General features: G+C 41.9%; 1 protein-coding gene across 1 annotated transcript; it reads left to right on the top strand.

The window, feature by feature from the left end:
• Positions 1 to 4605: 4605 nt before the first annotated feature.
• LOC128599216 (uncharacterized) lies at positions 4606 to 14551 on the top strand. Its single transcript, XM_053610704.1, has 8 exons — positions 4606 to 4838; positions 7569 to 7631; positions 8615 to 8917; positions 9388 to 9675; positions 9814 to 9935; positions 11170 to 11427; positions 12745 to 12953; positions 14377 to 14551. The coding sequence occupies exons 1-8, from the start codon at positions 4739 to 4741 to the stop codon at positions 14462 to 14464; spliced, it is 1431 nt and encodes a 476-aa protein (XP_053466679.1). The 5' UTR covers positions 4606 to 4738; the 3' UTR covers positions 14465 to 14551.

Here is a 14551-nt window from a genome sequence, read left to right as displayed (position 1 = left end):
TAACAAACAGGGAATCTATAAAGGTGAAGGTAAAGAATTTGGGGTCTTCTCTACTGCTCTCAGTGCACAGTGTTTCCATTCTGCTGGAGGAGAGGGAGTCCATTGTTCTCAGCATTTTCACGGAGCTGCTGATTTTCTCTCCTCAGACGCACATACATCACCAACAGGAACACAAACGCAGATACAACCAGTGTCAGTATCAGTACAACCACCCACACTGGTACACCTTCCTGCTGCTTGATGTGTGGACACGGCTCTGTAAAACACACACAGAGAGAAACGACCCTGTGAGTCCCATTCCAGCGTCACACATTATGTACAGCATGTGGTGATGAAGCACGGCTCTGATTCCAACTTTAACATGCAGCAGAACCTCTCTCAGATATTCTCTCTTCACTTCTACACCCAGGTGCAGCCTACAGCCTTCTGTTCTTTTCACATCAAACCTCTACATCATCCATTATTCCAGGATTGACCATCAACACATCTCCTGACTCAGTGCAGTGTGCACACTGGTCCTGTGTGTGTGTGTGTGTGTGTGTGTGTATGTCTGTGTGGACACTGGTCGTGTGTGTGTGTCTGTGTGGACACTAGTCGTGTATGAGTGCATGTGTGTGTGTGTGTGTGTGTGTGTGTGTGTGTGGACACTGGTCCTGTGTGTGTGTGTGTGTGTGTGTGTGTGGACAATGGTCGTGTGTGTGTGTGTGTGTGAGTGTTACAAGTTAGATAGTTACATGAAAAAAAGAGAGTGAAAAGAGTATGTTTTTTTCGCTGTCATTCCATTTTTATGTGTTAGTGCATCGATGATCCAAGCGAGTATAACGCTGATCAGTCATCCATTAGGATGGTCTGATCTCCACACTCTGGGATCGATTACTTTAGTCTCCGCCCACATACCTGGAGGAAAAGCGGTAATTTTCCATTCGAGTAAAGCTCTGGTGGAAGTAACACGGACCGTCATGCTTGTGACTCATTTCTCCTCTATATGGATGGGGACAACATTTTGGAGGCACCGCTGGGATTGCTGCTCAGATGTCCAGGGTCCACAGCCTGTACATTGAATTCTGCACCAGCTAAATCCCCCTAATACACCAGGCAGGCTGCAGGGGGGCACGTGTTGCTGTTTAAGGAGAGCTGGAAGTTGGTGGTGGAGTACACGGTTCCTGAGGCCAGTTAGAGATCATGGGGGACAGTAGAGACCCACCAGTTCAGAATCAACTCCTACACAGTTAAAGGCCTGCACTGTCAACATGTCAGCCCTGGAAGAGCTACAGGAAGAGGTAGGAGTGTTGCACACCGTGAGTAGAGACAGTTTACTGGGAATCTGTGACTTTTTGAACATATCAGACGTACAAAGAGCAGATGATAAAGGAAAATCACGCATCTCATTGGTGACTCACATTCTGAAGCACCTTGAAAGAGAGGAAGTGGTAGAGCTAGAAGACAACGGGATGTCAGAGTTATTACTACTGAAAGACAAAACTGCAGATCTGTTCAGTGGCATCGATCATCGCATCAAAGGTGGAAACGAGTACATCCTCGTCATTGTTGACCATTTCACCCATTTTGTTCAAGCATATGCCACCACGTCAAAGTCAGGGAAAACTGCTGCAAACCTCATCTTCAATGACTCCGCTCTCAAGTTTGGGTTTCCCTCCCACATTCATCATGACCAAGGGGGAGAGTTTGAAAATCAGGTGTTCACTCACGTAAAGAAACTCAGTGGCATGGCCGGGTCCAGAACAACACCGTATCGCCCCATGGGGAACGGCCAAGTGGAGCGGATGAACAGAACATTGTTTCAAATGCTTAAGGCGCTGACTGAAACACAGAAATCGAACTGGAGAGTCTCCGAACAAACCGCTTTAAATAATAGCATGTTTTGTGGCTGGCATCTCAGTACAAATATAAGAATACATAAGGACGTATTTAGGTGGCTCATATTAGTGAATGGGACACGGGACAAATGAGCGTTTTAAGTTTCAGCTCCACAGATTATTTTCAGGAACAGTGTTCCATCAAGTTCAGTTGACCCTGATATCACCCCAATATTTCCCCTTATGATAAATACTTCTTATAGGAGTTATTTGGTGACTGATTAAAGAGCGTGGATAATGGAGCATTAAAGGATAACGCAGAGTGAGATTGAAGTGATGGCGCATGCGCGTTGCGATTCAGAAAATGAGCGTGGTGGGGTTTTTTTTGTTTAAAATTTTTTTTTACTTATTTATGAATGAAATAACAGTAGTGGAATACAAAGTATTAGAAAAAACACCTGAAAGCGACCTTTCTTTATCACATTATCGATCCACTTTGCTTTGGCGAATTGATCCACAATCTTGAAGTAACCTCCATGAGCCTCCTGTACTCAGACAGATCATTAATAGACCGTGTGAGTGCATCTGGCAGGTTTTTTAACAATAACTTAGAATGAAATGTAAGAATTGTGTTGTTGAAGACATGCTCACCTCTTTTAGACCGCTGTACTTGTCTCTGAAGATCTTTGGCCGGACGCTAGTTGGGTATAATAAGTTTAATGTTTGCTATCATCTCGCTCTGAAGTTTCTGAATTCTCTCAATTTGCTCCGTGTCTGGAGTTCAGAGCTTGGTGTTTTCCTCTTAGATGGAACACTTCGCACGTATTGAACGAGCTCTTCCAGTTTGACCTCTGTGGAGAAACAAAATAATGTTTAATTTGACTGGCTTTAAATCTTAAAAATAGAACCTAAAGAAAGAGAAACCGCACGTTTCATGTCCTGTATTGCTGACGCTGACGCAGCATCTCCGTCTGGGCCCACAGTTCTCCCTTTTGGAATCTTATGTAAATGAATGTATACATTTAATCACCTCTTTAAATGAGCTCATCAACTGCCATGTATTTTCTGTTTCTTGAAAAGACTTATTTTCATTGTGCGTGTGTTTTGTCTATCTGTCTGGCCCCTGCACCAGTAGAAACTGTGCACGCACTGCTGTTATCAATGTGTATAAATACTTCTGCTCTGCACGAATAAAGTGGGATGTCTGTGTGAGCATGCATGAAGTCAGTGTGTGTTCATTTTAGATCCCCCAGACCTGAATGCTCTGAGTGTGGTAAACCACACTTTTTAAAAGTTAGTAGAAGTCATGCTAAAAGAAGCTGGAAGGCATGATGGAAGATCTGAAAGACATAATCTGAGATTCCTGAGATACATGAGCCATCCATCCAATCATTTTCTACCGCTTACTCCTTTTCAGGGTCACGGGGAAACCCGGAGCCTATCTCAGGGAGCATCGGGCACAAGGCGGGGTACACCCTGGACAGGGTGCCAGTCCATCGCAGGAGATACATGAGCATTTTGGAGAATCTGCACAAAGTCCAAATCATGCAGAGGTCAGCTGTCCGTTACAAACAATTAGCTATTTTAATAATTCACTGCTTCATTGCATTCATTTAACAGAAAATACTCAACACATCTTTATCAGTCATGATCTCAGTCGTATCTTCACCAGCTAGCTAACCAATAACAATAAAAATACTTGTTTTCATCACTAGAAGAATCTGAATGTTTAGTGTAACCAAGGGCGTATCCATGGTATGGACATTAGAGGGTCCAATCCCCAACATCCAGAGTCTGATACTGAAAATTCTCACATGTAGAAGATAGTTTTAGGATTACAGTTACGGTTTGAATTCAGGTGATGTCTGAGATAAGGTGTGTTCAGGAAAACCCCACACACTAACATTTAAACACACAATCACGACTTTTAAACACACTCAGAAAGGATGGCTACCTATGGAACTAAATTCAATACTATACATGTAGTAAATACAATTTCCCTACGGATGCTTCCGAGCAAAGGCGATCAAAGGGAAAAACCTTTTAGGAAATTTTCTAAGAATGTGATAAAGATGGAGAATCTTTCCAGACACATGCAAGCAGGCTACTTCCGGTTCATCTCTTACAAAGTAGTGAAAACGCTGTCAACATAAGAAATGGTTCATTTACTCAAATATTCTTCTATTTCAACAAGACCCACTAGATGGTGCTAAAATGCAAGAAATCGCACCTGCCGAATAGAATGATGCATTTTCCAGAAGTAGCAAATAGAATAACTTCTTATGGGTACAAATTACATATCCAAAATATGTTTATGTAAACCATGTGACTACAACAACCAATGCTGTACTTGAACATATGACAGATTATTCCTTTATCAAAGAAAAAAAATCACACACACACACACTGCATTACACTTTAGCTTTTTTATTTAGTATTAAATTAAATACACAATCAAGTCTTCATTTGATCGAAGTTGGTTCTGTTGCGTTCTCACTCTTAACCCTTATTTTGACTGGACTTTCTCTTCACTCTATTCTTCAACATTCCCCCACTTTTCAGTCTTTCCCTTTCCTTTCCTTTCTCTCAGTTGTTGATGTCTTTCCTGAGACTCTTGTGTATCCATCATTTCTACCAGACTTCCCCAGTCTGCTCCCCACACTATCAGACTATATTTATTATCCTCACTGCCATTTAAAATACCAGACACTTTCCTATTTCATCACACTTTAAAGATCTGGCTCCGCCCACTTATTCCTGTGTCCCCGCCCCCTGTTACGAGCTCTAAGGTGTGGTCAAATCTCTAAACAATGCATTCGGAATGTGAGCAGAGTTTCTCAGGTAGAACTGTCCTGTCTCCAGACTGAAACACATTCTCCTCATACTCGGAGTCTGGGATTCATTTAGCTTTTATTTAGCTGATGTTCAGTTTGTGTTCTGAATCGTGTCCTAATGCTTTTATTCTGCACTTCCGGCTTTGTTTCTGTTCATCAGAGCAAGGGGTTATAGTTTATCGTCCAGGTGAGTACTGAATGAAGTGTGAAGTGTTTGTTTCATAGGCTAGTAAACACGTCTTTGACTGATGGACATTGATTACTGTAATGGGTTTAAATGTCTGGAGTGAGAATAGATCTGAATCAGGTCTGTTCTGTGGTGTTTTAAACTTTTATCAACTGCTCAGCTGAGGTTTAAGGTCTAAAACTAAAAAATAAAGTTCGGCTGTACTGAGTTCATGACTTTAACTGAGAGAGAGAGAGAGAGGAGAGAGAAAAGAGAGAGAGGAGGAAGAGGAGAGAGAGAAGAGAAGAGAGACAGAGAGAGAGAGAAGAGAAGAAAAGAGAGGAAGTGAAAGTGAAAGCTGGCATTGTGCCATCATTTCCCAAACAACTAACTCCAAGTGACATGTTTTTTTGCTTTTCCTGTCTGGATTTGAAGTTATTTATTATTTATAAACCGTTCGTGTTTTACTTTTTTCTGTTACTAGCACAAAAATAAGATGACCAAAGAGTGCACGACTAACCCCAATAACTCGCTGTAACTTTGATTGTTTTGATGCTGATCAAACCTCGATAAAGCACACAGTTCACCTAATTTCACCCTTATTATTGATTTTTGTTGCTTGATGTAAATGTGAGAAATCCCCGACCTGTCTTATTTTCAGTCATTACACCGAGATACTGAATATACTGAATAATGATGATTTATAACGGCAGGTTTCTTTTAATGCACTCGTTCTAATATATGATCGTTTCTATAGTAACCGCTCATTCACAGCGCATTTCTTGAAAACATGATAAGCTGCATTTTTATTATTTACTTGAAGAGAGAGAATAAAGACACAGAATAAAGAGAGAGAATAAAGAGAGGGCTGGTGAGGGAATGACTGTTTATAGCTGCTATAACGTACGTAACAACAGGAACTAACTTCACCAAAATGAAATGTAACTATAAATGGATAAAAGGTACACTGAATATGTGGTCGCTCAGAATTAAGAGAACATATTACATATACTTTGCATGAAAGAATTTAGTTTCTTATCAAAACATTATTTCAGTGCTTATACAAAACTTTATTGAAACACGTTTCTAATTGCTAGATTGAATTATGTAAAGTGAGCGCGATCGATGCACGTATTTGTCGTATCACAGCCAACCAGCAACTCCATTTCCCAGGAGACACCACTAACTACAAACATGGCCACTGAGGACTACGTGTCCAACACACGCTCGCCTTCGCTGGAGTACTAACTACACACACATGCAACCAATCTCACACATGGAGCATACGCGGTATTTAAGGACTTTGTCAAACAATCCGACTTTGTGAAGTAAACGTTCAGTTGACTTGTTCTCTGCCGTTTTCCAAGCCTTATTGTCGTGTTTTGCCTAAGTGACTTTTGACCATTGTTTTTGCTCTCGACCTCGATTTTCTGCCTTGCCTAGTTTTGTCTGTTTACCTGATCGCCCGACCACAGATTTCGCCTTACCCCTTTGGATTACTGTTATATCTGCCTACCTGCACTTGCTTCCGTCTCCGCCTACAAAGCGTGACAGTATTATTAATGTAAACCAATTATTATGAAATTTCACGAGGATATTGGCACTGAAGTATAACTATAGAATTAAATTAAAGCTGGCAGTATTTTCAGGAGGAGCAAAAATGGCACTTACAGTGTTGTGAAAAGTATTTCTTGATTTCTTCTTTTTATGTGTATATCTCATACTAAATAGTTTTAGATCTTCAAATGAAATACAACATAAAACGAAGGCAACCTGAGTAAACACACAATACAGTTTTTATTTATTTATTTATTTATTTTTATTGAAGCAAAACAAGTTATCAAAAACATACTTCCAAATTTGACAAAATGGTGGCGCTAGAGTGGTGGCAGCACTAGGCCCCAGTTTGGTCAGGATATTTGTATGGCTGCTATAGACATCCGAGCCAGAAGAAGAAGAAAAGGCAGAAGAACAATCGGGTGCCTACGTCTCTTCTGTGCTTGGGTCCATAATTGACACAGTTAGAAGATGTGAGCTACAATCGCACTGCAGGAATTCAGTCGTGTGGAACTGATCTACACGTCTGATGGATAAAAATTCAATCAGCTTTTTTCAGTCTATTATGTGCAGCTCTTTAATAAATAAAGAAATGTGTTTGTTGGTAAATTGATGAGGAATAAAACATTTGGGGATGTGCTGTTCACAGGTGATTGCTTTAAGACTACACAGGAAGCCAGACATTCCCTAAAATTACATTAAAATGCACAAAGTGAACTGTTTTCTATAGTTTCTGTATTATTTGTTAATTTTGGAAGGAGTCAGTCAATATTTTATCTAATCAAATGATCAAATCGCTCCCTTCAGTATCACTCTGTTTGTTCATTTAACACAGACTGTTTTGGTGGACAGCACAGCCGAAGTGAACCCTCACCCCGACACAGCACTAACAGACACTGTGAAGCTGGTGCAGTGTTTTAATGAGACGAAACACAGTCCTGCTTCTGTTATTTTAATAATCACCAGGGAAATAATCAGCTGTGGGTGGAAACTGTAACTCCACTTCATCACACCACCCAATTAATGATTATTTTACTATAATTGATCACAGTGGAATTCCTCATTAATACTTTACGATTAAATAAATTCCAGTAAACTGCAGGTTTAATGATAAAATGTAGCTGTGAGTGTGTTTCTCTCTCCTGCTTTATTCTCCACCTGTGCAGTACTGATGGTGGTGTTGTGTCTCCTCAGTCATGCAGTCCTGCAGCGTTCACCACTGTGTCCTGCTCTTACTCACCCTCACATTCACCACTGGTAAGTGTCGTTCACTCTCTCACAACATTTACTACCACTGCACACTCTCTACACTCTCACTCTACACTCTCACTCTCACTCTACACTCTCACTCTCACTGTACACTCTCACTGCACACTCTCACTCTACACTCTCACTCTCACTCTACACTCTCACTCTCACTGTACACTCTCACTGCACACTCTCACTGCACACTCTCACTGCACACTCTCACACTCACTGTACACTCTCACACTCACTGTACACTCTCACTCTCACTGTACACTCTCACTCTACACTCTCACTCTACACTCTCACTCTCACTGTACACTCTCACTCTCACTGTACACTCTCACTGTACACTCTCACTCTACACTCTCACTCTCACTGTACACTCTCACTCTACACTCTCACTGTACACTCTCACTCTCACTCTACATTCTCACTCTACACTCTCACTCTCACTCTACACTCTCACTGCACACTCTCACTGTACACTCTACACTCTCATTCTACACTCTCACTCTACACTCTCACTCTCACTCTACACTCTCACTCTCACTCTAACTCTACACTCTCACTCTCACGGTACACTCATTGCACACTCACACTCTCACTCCCACTGTACACTCTCACTGTACACTCTCACTCTCACTGTACACTCTCACTGTACACTCACGCTGTACACTCTCACTGTACACTCTCACTCTCACTGTATACTCTCACTCTCACTGTTCACTCTCACTGTTCACTCTCACTGTACACTCTCACTCTCACTGTTCACTCTCACTGTACACTCTCACTGTACACTCTCACTCTCACTGTACACTCTCACTGTTCACTCACTGCACACTCTCAGTGCACACTCTCACTGTACACTCACTGCACACTCTCAGTCTCACTGTACACTCATTGCACACTCTCACTTTCACTGTACACTCACTATAACTGCAAATGCACACTCTCACTGCACACTCTCACTCTCAGTTTCTTCTCTGTTTCAGCTCCGGTATTAGCTGCTGTCTGTTCTAAAACAGTGAAGCTTCATCAGCCTGTGACTCTCTCATGTGAATATAAATGTTCTGGTTCAGTCAAATGGTCTTTATTTAATAATCGAGATGTTGTCTTCACTCGGTGTGATGAGACGTCGTGCAGCTCACTGGTGAAGGGATATAATATGTCTCATGATCAGTACCAGGATGGAGATCTCTCTCTCATCATCACTGCAGCTGATTACAGAATGAGGAACACGTACTCGTGTGAGTGTGGCGTCTCAGAAATCTCTACTGTGCGCCTCAGCATTGAGAGTGAGTGTCTTTATCTCTTCTACTGCGGATAAAACATTCAGTCTGAATGATTAGGATCATTTTCAGAGTGGAGTTAATCACACAGTCAGGGTTTAGTACTGAAATCACACACATCAGTATTAATGAACTTATCATATTTTCACTTTGCACAAAAGGGTTTTTCACACAGTGGACATCGGAGGAGATGCTTCTTGGACATACGGCAATTTACATTTTACAGCAAAGAAAAATATAATTTCCTTCTTCAGTCCACATTTTCTATCCCTGATTTTTTTTCAAGTGTAAAGATGGTTGTATTTAAAGGTGATGGTCTTCACACTATTATAAAACCCTGTCTCTGAAACTTCTACTAAAGAAAAATCTGGCAACCTCAGAAGTGTGAACTTTCCCCACGCAATTTCTGGACTCTGAAAGCAGCTTGAATGATTTCTTTTTCAATCTAAATACAGCTGAATGTGTTTTCTCCTCAGCCGTGTTCTCAGCAGTTCAGAAGAACCCTGGTGAAGATCTGATCCTGGATCTGACCGTACCAGAGCCAGTGGAGGTGATTTATACAAGCAGTGATTCAGCTGATGGTGAACGGATCTGCACTGTGACTCAACGCTCACTACAGTGTAAAGCTGAATACACAAACAGAACATCACTCAGTTACCCAGAGCTCACACTGAGAGACGTGACGCACAGTGATCGTGGACGTTACACCATCCGGGACACGGAGAATATGGAAGACATCCGTGTGTACGCCGTCTCTGTGACAGGTACGTCTCAGTGTGTCTCAGTGTGTCTCAGGGAGGGTGCAACCTGGCGGTCTGCAGGGGAAATGTCACGGATAGATGTAACGTGTGTGTGTGTGTGTGTGTGTGTGTGTGTGTGTGTGTGTGTGTGTGTGTGTGTAGATGAGAAGTTTCCTTGGTGGATAATTGGACTCATAGTGCCGGTGGTGGTGATTCTGCTGGTGATCCTTCTCTTTCTATGTATAAAATACCAGAAGAATGCAGTCCATCAGGAGTTCATCAAGGTAAGTGTGACTGCATCAAGCAGCTGAGTGTGTGTGTGTTGGTGTGTGTGTGTATATAAAATAAAGTGTTTTGTTTTGTATTTATTTATTTAATTTTCCCACTGCACCACTAGTTCAGGACGTCTGACACGTCTTCTTAAACGTCATCTATATTTTATTGTTCTGCATTTTAAACTTTTGTGTGTGCGGTGGATTAGTGGTTAGCACGGTCGCCTCACACCTCCAGGGTCAGGGGTTCGATTCCCCCTGAAACCCTGTGTGTGTGGAGTTTGCATGTTCTCCCGGTGCTGCGGGGGTTTCCTCCGGGTACTCCGGTTTCCTTCCCCAGTCCAAAGACATGCATGGTAGGCTGATTGGCGTGTCTGAAAGTGTCCGTAGTGTGTGTGTATGTGATTGTGCCCTGCGATGGATGACACCCTGTCCAGGGTTTCCCCTGCCTTGGGCCCCAGGCTCCAGGTTCCGCTGTGACCCTGTAGGATAATCGCTGTAGATAATGGATGGATGGATTTCTTACTTTTATCTTCAGTGTGAGACAATAGACAAGAGTGAGCGCTTACTAAAGTGTCTTTATAATGAGGAAAAAACACAAAAGCTCTTTTATAGTACCAACATATAATGCAATCTTTATCAACATGTCAATTCAGACAGTGTATATATACAGTGGTGCTTGAAAGTTTGTGAACCCTTTAGAATTTTCTACATTTCTGCATAAATATGATCTAAAACATCATCAGATTTTCACACAAGTCCTAAAAGTAGATAAAGAGAACACAGTTAAACAAACGAGACAATAATATTATACTTGGTAATTTATTTATTGAGGAAAATGATCCAATAGTACATATCTGTGAGGGGTAAAAGTATGTGCACCTTTGCTGTGAGTATGTGGTGTGAGACCCTTGTGCAGTAATAACTGCAGATAAACGTTTGGGATAACTGTTGATCAGTCCTGCACATCGACTCTGAGGTTTTTATCCCATTCCTCAGTACAGAACAGCTTCAACTCTGGGATGTTGGTGGGTTTCCTCACATGAACTGCTTGTTTCAGGTCAGGACTCTGACTTGGCCATTCCAAAACATTACACCACTGTATACGTAACTTGGAGTTATTTAATTACTACTGTTCAGTTTATAACATGGAGGGTTTGGATAAAAATCCCAGAGATCCTGTAAGATGAGAAGGTGTGTGTGTGTGTGTGTGTGTGTGTGTGTGTGTTTAATGTATGTTTAATAGGTGAGCAAGCAGCTGGAGCATGTGAACAAGCTTATACAGCAGGCCCGACCTGGGAAAGAGCAGGGCAATAAAAGGCGTGTCGGTGCCACAGAGGCTTTGCAGAAGGCAGAGGAGGCGATGAAGGAACTGGAACGACGGTACAGAGAGAACCCTAAATATTCAGAACAGATCAAATTGTTCTGCAAGGCGAAGAGAGCAGAGCTGATGGAGTGCAGTGGTGAAGAAGGTGAAGGACTTCTGATGACTGAGAGAGGAGGGGTATGTTTATAGTTTACGAACACACGCGCACACACACACACACACACACACACACACACACACACACAGACACACTGTTGATTTGTGCACTTTTCTAGATGAGGTGTGCTCACGGTCCCATTTAGTGCCATACAGTTATTCTTGCACCTAGTGGTCAACATTGGGAACTACAATAAGCTCTAATAGAGAAGTCAGGGACAGTTCAGGCCTTGTTGCCAGATTGAGCAAGTTTAAACATTCTCTGCGGCCAACAAAATCTTATTTTATAGCAATGAGCCTGAAACCAACGAGGTAGTCTTACCCGTCGAGCTCCAGCCGGAGGTCAACGTAGTGACCTCATTTCCTGAGCTCCAGTGTGAGACCAATGAAGTGGTCTATCCAGCCATGTTCCTGATAGAGGCAGAGGACACGGCCTACCAAATACTGTTCACGCCTGAGGCAGACGACACGGCCTCCCATGCCATGTTCCTGTCTGAGGATGATGGCAGAGCCAACCAAGCTCTGCTCACACCTTTACACCTTTTTCGTGTGTCTTTGTTCTTTGTTCACACTGTTTGTGTCTTCTTGCCAGGCCCGTACTAAGCCTTTGATCCTCAGTTTTTTGTTTCATGGTTTTGATCCTGTTCTCTTGTCTCGATTCTTGTCCTAGACCAGTTAATGCCCGTTTGCCGATCGCCTGACTCCTTGATTGTTTGTGACCACGGGTTTTGCCTGACGTTTTTGGATTTTATCTGTCCCTCTCTTAAATAAAAGCTTTAACTGCATTTGCATCCATCTCCTGAAACCCATTACATGACGTTCTCCTGATAGATTTGAAAGAAATTTGTTGCTGTTTTTTCAGAAACAATATTTTGTCCTAATTTCATTATTGAACTTTCCTCTCAAGTTAACATCATAGCCAATAGGAAACAGTCAGCAAAAAACTTTGAACAGTTAAACAGAACAGACCTCGTTATCTGTGTCTGCTTATATAACTGAGACACTTCATCGGTGGGTCTGTACTTTTATTCAGTTACTGTTGTTAAAGGGGTGTGTGTGTGTGTGAGAGAGAGAGAGAGAGTGAGAGGATGTACTGAGTGTGTGCTTGGTGTATAATGATAGTGTGGTTAGTGCATAACGATGTGTGTGTGTGTCTGTGTGTGTGGTTACTGTATAATGATGTGTGTGTGCGGTTGGTGTGTAATGACTGATTTCATTGTGTAATGTGGTTAGTGTGTAATGATGTGTATGTGATGTGTGTGTTGAGTGTGTGTAGTGAGTGTGTGTGTGGTTACTATATAATGACGTGTGTGTGTGTGTGTGTGTGTGTGTGTGTAGGTGGTGTGTATTGAGCAGATGATGAGGAAGATGGAGGAGGTGAAGAGCAGCTTACAGCAGCTCAGTGGTGATGGAGCAGGACACCTGCAGGGTACGAGCTCCGACATCATCTCAGAGACCCAGATCAATCTGACTGAGATCGAACAGTGGTGTAGTCAGAAGAGGGCGGAGTTAAACAACTTCAGGCAGCAGCACACAGCTGGAGCAGAGTGAGATTTTACATTCTGTAGTATCTTTTCTTCTGGAGGAAAAATAGCTCTTTTAGTTATAATTCAGTCAGAAGGCTTACTGTGAATTTTACTTTAGAATAAAAACTAATTCATTTATATATGTATTTTTTATTTTATTTTATTATTTTAGTCACCTAATTCTTCATGAAGAAGTGTATGTATTTATCTAATAAGAACTTTTATTATGCTGAATGCACTTAATTTCAGTAGTTTTGCTCAGGTGTCATCAGCTAAGCTAATTCCAGCCAGCTACATTGGATATAAAAAGTCTACACACCCCTGTTGAAACTGCAGGTTTTTGTGACGTGAAAGAATGACACTAAGATAAATCGTCAGAACTTTTCCCCTCAAGGTGAAATTACAGCGTTTAAAAATTAAGTGAAAAACGTACAATAACCAGGTTGCATAAGTGTGCACACCCCGGAACTAATCCTCTTCAGGTCACCCCACAGATTTTTAGCTGGATTCAGGTCTGGGCTCGAGCTAGCTCATTCAAAAACACTGAACTTCTTTTGGTTACGTGTGCCTTTGTTGATTTGGACGTGTGCTTCGGGTCATTATCATGCTGAAAGGTGACATTCCTTTTCATCTACAGTTTACTAGCAGACACCTCAATGTTCTGCACCACAATCCACTTTAAACAGGGGTGTGTAGACTTTTTTATATCCACTGTAGTATTATATTAGCTTAACAAGGCAGTTTGTGTACCAGAGCATAAAACAGTTTATTCTAAAATGACGTCACTGAGATCAGAAACGTTGCTTCCGGGCGTGTAAGGAGTGTGTCACTTAAACTCCTAAATTCCTCCATGCTACATTCCCTGTTTACAAACAACACACGGCTGAATGAAGTCCATCCTGTGGTCATTTTCAGTGCTGAAGAAACGACACTTTACACTCTTAACACACAATAATTACTGCAGTGTGAATGAATAAGAGAAAGAGGAATGTTTCATTCGGACCTGCTCTGCACTTTATTGCACATGTACGTTGTCCTGTAGAGTCGAGTTGTCATGGACGCAGCACAGGTTTATTCGGGATGGTGTCTTCTCAACCCGTGATGTCACATCAACATGGTTGATCACGGCACCGCCAGCATTCCTTACATGACTTATACGAGTATATTAAATGAAGTATTTGTTTGGATGAATGGACATGCAGACATGTTCACCTGTTACATCTTTATCACTGACTATACAGATGGCTCTTTTATGGCGATAGTCATTAATCAGCTCGGTGCTGACGAATCGTCAACCTGGAGGCAGTCAGGTTCAATCGTTTTTACCCTTGTTATTGTTCATATTTATATTAAATACTAAATCTGTATATACCATCAATCTCACTGTATATGTAATTCTCGTTCACATATCGCTCCTGTGTGTAACGCTGGCTACAAACTGCAGTAATCCATCTCTTCTGTATCTGGCCCTCACTTTAAATACTCATGGGAATGAACATTTTTCTGTTGGAACAGTAATCTACCTCCAGTAGCCCTCGCGACACGGTGGTGGTGTTCTAACTCGGTGAGCCTGCTGCACTGGTCACCTGATCTTCATTTACTTCCTGGTTCTAAACACA

Source organism: Ictalurus furcatus, chromosome 22, assembly GCF_023375685.1.
Source record: "Ictalurus furcatus strain D&B chromosome 22, Billie_1.0, whole genome shotgun sequence".
In the NCBI taxonomy this organism is placed as follows: Eukaryota; Metazoa; Chordata; class Actinopteri; order Siluriformes; family Ictaluridae; genus Ictalurus; species Ictalurus furcatus.
Note: the sequence above shows the minus strand (reverse complement) of the source record. Positions and strands in the feature narration are given on the sequence as shown.

What these genes read in the sequence shown, in the direction of transcription:
- LOC128599216 (XM_053610704.1), top strand. Translation starts at nt 4,739, where the DNA reads ATGTTCAGTTTGTGTTCTGAATCGTGTCCTAATGCTTTTATTCTGCAC. An exon ending in GGTTATAGTTTATCGTCCAG is followed by an intron (nt 4,839 to 7,568) that starts GTGAGTACTGAA and finishes GTGTCTCCTCAG; the next exon opens with TCATGCAGTCCTGCAGCGTT. An exon ending in TGATGACTGAGAGAGGAGGG is followed by an intron (nt 11,428 to 12,744) that starts GTATGTTTATAG and finishes GTGTGTGTGTAG; the next exon opens with GTGGTGTGTATTGAGCAGAT.